The sequence below is a fragment of the Limanda limanda genome, chromosome 2 (assembly GCF_963576545.1).
Source record: "Limanda limanda chromosome 2, fLimLim1.1, whole genome shotgun sequence".
NCBI lineage: Eukaryota > Metazoa > Chordata > Actinopteri > Pleuronectiformes > Pleuronectidae > Limanda > Limanda limanda.
The window spans coordinates 16,673,687-16,680,060 of NC_083637.1; the positions used below are offsets into that span (position 1 = coordinate 16,673,687).

At 41.2% G+C, this 6,374-nt stretch overlaps 1 protein-coding gene across 2 annotated transcripts in view; it reads right to left on the reverse strand.

Annotated features, from left to right (window-relative positions):
* kdm4c (lysine (K)-specific demethylase 4C) overlaps positions 1–5,306 on the reverse strand; it is a 31,299-nt gene extending 25,993 nt beyond the window's left edge. For both annotated transcript variants that reach the window (XM_061091879.1, XM_061091871.1), the window contains exons 1-5: positions 5,214–5,306; positions 2,991–3,156; positions 2,391–2,566; positions 1,988–2,102; positions 691–884 (exon numbers count right to left, since the gene is read on the reverse strand). In XM_061091879.1, coding sequence (XP_060947862.1) covers positions 691–884; positions 1,988–2,102; positions 2,391–2,566; positions 2,991–3,134 — 629 coding nt within the window. In that variant the 5' untranslated portion in view covers positions 3,135–3,156; positions 5,214–5,306. The remainder of the gene's footprint in view (positions 1–690; positions 885–1,987; positions 2,103–2,390; positions 2,567–2,990; positions 3,157–5,213) is intronic.
* Between the last annotated feature and the right edge of the window lie 1,068 nt (positions 5,307–6,374).

A 6,374-nucleotide genomic window follows, 5' to 3' on the forward strand; every position in this document is an offset into this window, starting at 1 on the left:
TGTTCTCACAAAAAGCCCCATTCAATTTCGCCTTGCTCCACTGTGCAGACAGGAATGATGGCTCCCAAGAAATCACACCATATGTTTTACACGCTTGGGAGAATAACACAGCTCCAAACACATTCTGTCCCTAGACAAGCAATCAAGTCCCCTGTGCTATTTATGTTGTACCTTATTTTATTCTCACCAATATTTAAACTCTCCAAAGCAAAACCACTGCTTGTGGCCTTCTCAAGTGTGCACACGAGAAGGGCCATGTGCGAGTGATATGCAAGGTTAATCAAATGAAACCTATGACTTTGTGTTTAATTAAAATCGTCTTTAATCATGAAAATCTACATCTAACAGTACTTACAATGGCAGCCCTGGCACAAATGTGGATATGCATATATGAAGGACAGTACAAAGAGTACAGGCGCGTTAGAAATAAAGATGGTTGGACACGTTGAAGGGAAAAAATACTACACAAAGAGGTAAGAGCATGTTATCCTATGAGTGAGGCCCAACAGATCTGTATGTCTGAGGCTACATTTATAATTGCACTCTTGAATTCTGCTGTAAGTTCCGTGATTTTGTTTTGATTCAAGATAAGATAATTCAGGCTAATAAGTACTGCTGTTGCGCTGGATTGGATTGTGTTGCTTCTTCATGTGCTAACTCAATGCGGCTTAATCCCTGTCCCATACTTACCAGGACTTGGGCTCGCCAAAGTGGAGGTAGTTGATGCTGTACAGGTCCATATCCTCAGTGTGCCAGGAGAATGTCGTCTTCCACATGCCGAAGTACAGGTATGGAGTGTTAACCCCCTGGATGGAAACGCCAGAGTCCTCCTCGATCACGTCCAAGACGGAGTTCAGGTGGCCGACGTTCCACTCTTCGACATCCTGGGAAATCAGGCATTAGAGAGATGGGTAAGTATGGCCCTTTTTATTTCAATCGGTATCCTTTATACAAAATGTGACTCGTTGCTCTTCAGGTTGGTCAGCGGTCATATTAGCCCTGTTGCTCTCCTTTAAAAATACTGAAAACCTGACAAGCAGCTCTGTATGCAGGAGAAATGTGAAGCAGGAAAAAAAACAGTAGTTCTACTTAATAGCATCCACACTGACAGAGAGCAACACCACACAATGTGGTCACTTTGCTTCTATTAAAGTGACAAATGCCCCATGTACCAAGCCTCTAAAGTCCTGCTGCTGAATATAGTATTTCGTTTAAGCTGAGGATGATGAAAGGTTATCCAACATTCCAGCCACAACACAGGCACTGACTCAAGCTTTAATACAACAAATACACTATAAAATTAAAGACTTAACACCTAGAGAAAATGGAGGTAGTGTCCTTAAGGCCGATCAGAATATCTAAATGACACCATTCATTTTGTTATAGCAGTACACTGAGTACAGTGTGCACTCTGAACCTGTATCATCTATCAGAACCGACTTGAAAGTCCCGACGAGTCAAATCTTTATGATTATTTAATGTATTGTTTTTTTAGAGATATTTCGAACTTTCACGTGTTATTGACAATAAAGTTCAAGTGTGAAATGGGGTGATAGAATGGGGAAGAGATGCAGCAAAGCACCAGACCTGTGGCCCCTGCGGGAGGACTCAATCCTCTGTATGCAGGGCGCCACCTTGCTCACATGGTAGCACACTTCTTCCCCATTCTATCCATAATTTAGTGTATTCTGATGCATTCTTTGGTACACATAGGAATCGAGGTTGATGTACTGTACTCTATTTGTTGCTCTACATTCTTTGCAGGAATCCAACCTGAAGCCAAACTAGCAAAATAAGTATTTATTAAGTATATTTACAGTCCACTACAGTGATTTAAAGTATTACTTTTCTTAAAGGCAGAACCAATACAGAAAACTTAATCTGTAAAGACATCTGTGAAAGTGAAACTAAAGACGCTGATCACAAGTGACAGATAAACCAACATGTGTATAAATAGGGCAACAACAGAAGAAAGAAAGTCGTTTACCTCATCGTAGAGGCTCCCGCTGACATCAGCTCCATATATGGGCGAGACAAAAGTGAGATTCTTCCAATATTTCCTCTCAAGATCTTCATAATTCAGGTAGCGAGGTGTACAGTACCTGTGGAGGAGAAACGATTTACATTTGGTACTGTAGATGTAGGGCATGTGTATTCTTGTACACTGAAAACCTTCTTAGCAAATAATACACTTTAGGTTCTCCTCTCATCTAGAATTCAAAATTGTATGACAGATTTTGGAATATACCACAAATAGTGTAGGTTACCCCTTGAACTACATCGGAAGCACGACTTTAACTTTTTAATATATTTTAATGCTCTCATGTGAGGTTTCCCTCCCGCTAAAATACAGTACAAAATGCAGTTTAAATGTCCTTCATATTACTCACATGTCACTGTTAGCCAACCGCCTAAACTCCTGCACACTGAGAGGCTTCTTCTGGATGTTGTACTGGGTGAAGAGCCCCGACTGGCCAGCGACCATCTGCTGGATAGGAGCATCTATCATCAGATCATCGATGTCGTCATATGTACGACGGGGCTTCCATCCTTTGGGAGGGATCACCTGAGGAAACAGAGAGAAGTTACGGTTTCATGTTGAAAATAAGCAGGAGCAGAGTCATCCTGTACAAATACCTCATCCAAATCAGCACGTCATCCTTAGGAATCAACTCCACAATAGTTAACCCACAATGTCCAGTAGGGAATCTAGTTTATTATATAGTTATCACATTATATGCCAGAATGTGTCTCTCAGTGCTTCTCTTCATGTCTGCCTTTCTTCTGGCTGAATAAAGCTGCATTCAGATAACGATGCATAATGACACTTTACACCCGTCATCAAACTGAAGCCCTGCAAGAGGAGGTTTTGGCACAACAGCTTTGTGGACATAAAGTCGATTACATGGTTCTTAAATTTTAAACATCAACATCAATATTTTCACTGCGATTGAAACTGTATTACAGTTGAGACTGAAGATGTTGCCTACTTTAGCCAGGCCTGCGCGGTGTGCACCCTGAGACTCCATGTAAACCAGGTATTGATTGAAGTCCCGGAACTCCTCCATGGTGGGCCTGAAGGTCATTATTTTGCAGGTGGGGTTTGCAGGGGTGAAGACCTCTGCCCCCGCCATCCTGCCGCCTCACCAGATAGACCTGAACAAATCAATATTTGATTAGAAGAAATACAGTTTATTGTGGAAAGACAGATGATGGCCATGAATGACAGACATTGTAAAATCTTCAACATTTTTTAAATAGAAGGCACACAGTAGAGTTTATAACTCCACTAAAAGGTCCAACAGTCCCCTTATGAAAACACATCTAAATTCAGTAGATCCAGATTTTTCTTTGGATCTGCTGCAAATGTTACACACTCGTGAATATCAGTCCCTTAAATTTGGCTGATTTTTTTTCCATTAAGAAATCCATTGAAATCTTAATTTAAAACACTCACAATGCTAACGAACGTGATGAAGGAATCCTTGATCCTTAAAAAAAATTGTTAAATCTTTCCTGCATCCTTGCACCACGTTATGTGTTAATCAGTTCAGTGGTCTGATAGACAAACAAATACAGACAAAAACATAACCTCCTTGGCAAAGGTAGTAACCAGAGAATCCATTTATTTGCTTTAAAGCTAAATATGATCATTTTATAAAGTATTGATTAGATATTGTGAATCAGGCACAAAAATAATTGTATCAGGTTGTTAAAAATGTACTTCTTTTTTATTATAATTCTTCATGCGACCTTAAATTTGATGGTGATAAATTAATCTAGTGTGTGTTAATTTATACTACATTATTATCTACTTTTATTTTGTGTTGATTGTGTTTTGCAAACTAGAGTCACCTATTTGGTGGTGGCCAATTATTGTCTGTTAAATTTGACCGTCACCTGTATCCATGGCAGATATTAGGTCAAATTTATTTTATATAAAAACATGTAAATAATGTTATTTTTTACCAATGTTCATTTTTATTTGGAATTTGTTTATGTTCTCTATCTCTCTCTCTAACAACTTCAAAAGAATTACACTACCTCTTACAGCTTCTGTGCCATCACATGTAATCGAGAGGCGTGTAAATGGCAGATGCAATGTGTGTCTGTGCCGAGTTCACCACTAGATGGAGGTAGAGACTCGCTTGTGGATTTGATGCTTCGCTGATGCCAACCAGTCCTCTCAGATTTGGGTCCCATCCCATCCCACTCCCAACTCCGCGCATCCAAACAAAGGATCACGTTGCCCGGAGTGCAGCCGATGTTGTGATTTTTCAAACCAAGTCTCTCTCACTTCCCTTAAAAACACCACCACGGTGACGCTCGGCCCGATTACGCAACACACACATCGCAAGCTCAAACAAGTTTTTACGAGATAATAAATACACACAATCAGCCTCAGTGTTGAGACCCACTGTGTTTACACTCTTTGTTAATGGCAGTGTGTATCAAAACCCCTATTTCAACACGTTGATCTCCTTCAATGGGCCTATTTTTTATATTTAATGATAATAATACAAACACCTGCTACAGCTGGGGGATAATACAGCTCGGTGGTGTGATCGCTTCCCTTTAAATAGTTCATGAGTGTCTGTATCCGGGCTGAGCTTTGTTGTCTGCCAGCTAACTAGCCCACTAGCCTACGTTTTGTTATGATGCCAGGCAATGGCTGCACAGGAAGCTAGGCTGGCTAACTAGCTTGTGTTTACATGTGAACCACACTGGGCACTCCTGGTGTGATTCGTGTTCGAGGGACTGTGGTTCAACAGCGTTGGGAGACACCAGAGGGGAATGGGGAAAGCGTGGCTAACTGGGAAGCTAGCCTAGCTTGCAGCATTAGCCAACTTCTCACTGAGGGAGTCGACGGGGTTTAAATGTCCCTCGCAAGGTGGCTGCAGACGGGCCCGTGGCTGTGTGCCTCTGTGTGGCCCACAGGAACCAGTCTGCTGCCTTACTGGCACGCACATGTTGCTGGTTACCAGTTTACACTAAATGGCAATAACGAGCAACACAGAGCCAGATGCCCACTTGCATTAGAGTGCCAAGTTATCTACTGGTTACACCGAGGGTTAGCTGCTTGTAGCTCGGCTAATATCTGCACCAAATAGTCACCGGTTTCTGCTCAGCTGGGATCCAGCTAAGCTGCAGAACCGAGCCCAGCCTTCACCGGTGAATCCCGAGCTGCAGCCGTGAAGAGAAACAGCATTTACCTTGATTTACAGAGACTGTGCTGCTGTTGTTGTTGTTAATCACCGCGGTGAAGTCAGTTTGAGGTTGGATAGTCGACGGACATTCGCTCCACATCCACCTCCAGTGAGCGGCTTCTTCATCTGCTTCTTATCGGGTTTGGCTGACTAGACGCTGCAGTGGCGTATTGCTGCCCTCTACTGTTTATCAGTGCTCTTTTTGATCAGTAGGTGTTTATATTGCAGATAGTCCATCTGTTTTCCCCCTGGTCTTCTCCAGGGGTTTCTCCTTTTGGGTAAATATTATTCTTGCATTGGATGAGGACATGTTTTACTGTTTCTGAGTCTTCACATTTGCCATCTGGGTGTTTTCCCATCAGAGCCATGCAGCTCACTCCTCAGCCCACAATGTCCAAGCCTTAATCTAGCTATGACCACTAAATCTTTCTTTTTGAACACACAATTGCATTAAATGTAACTTATAGGCATGTAAATGGCAGCTGCTGTGTTTGCTGGTGGCAAGTTGAAGAAGAAGAAACAGTAGATGACGTTCATGCACCTTGATGTTGGTTGCCACGCACCAATAAACCAAACAAAGAAGAAGATCCCTTTCACCTCAATCCCTTTCACTGGACCTTTAAGAGCCACATGCATGTGCAATGGCATAGTGTTGGTATTACAATGCAGTTCTTAGATGTAAACGTGCTACAGTAAAATATAAGAACAAACATTTATCTGCAGCTGTTAGTGAAGGTTTTGTTTTTTGTTGATTAGAAACGTTGGTGATGTTTCCACTAGTTTGTGATTATCTAAATCTTACAAGTTTTCTTTACCCTGAATGGACCCTTTATATTTATAATTACATCCGGAGTGGGTCCGCTCTACGGAGGCCGACATGTTTTTTATAGGATCCCAAACTGCCCAAACTAAACACCTTTTGAGTTTTTACGACAACTGAAGGCTACCACAGGTTTTAGAATAACAGAAGAATTTAACATTTAGTGGCTTTCTTACATTTGTTATTCTATTGTGATTAACATAAAACAATAAATAACAATAAATATACACTTGCATATGCATCATTATAAATAATATGTGTACAATGTTTGTAAATATAATGTATAACAACAGGAAAACACAGTATTGTAGTATTTAGGGATTTAGGTTTAGGGGTCATATTGTGCA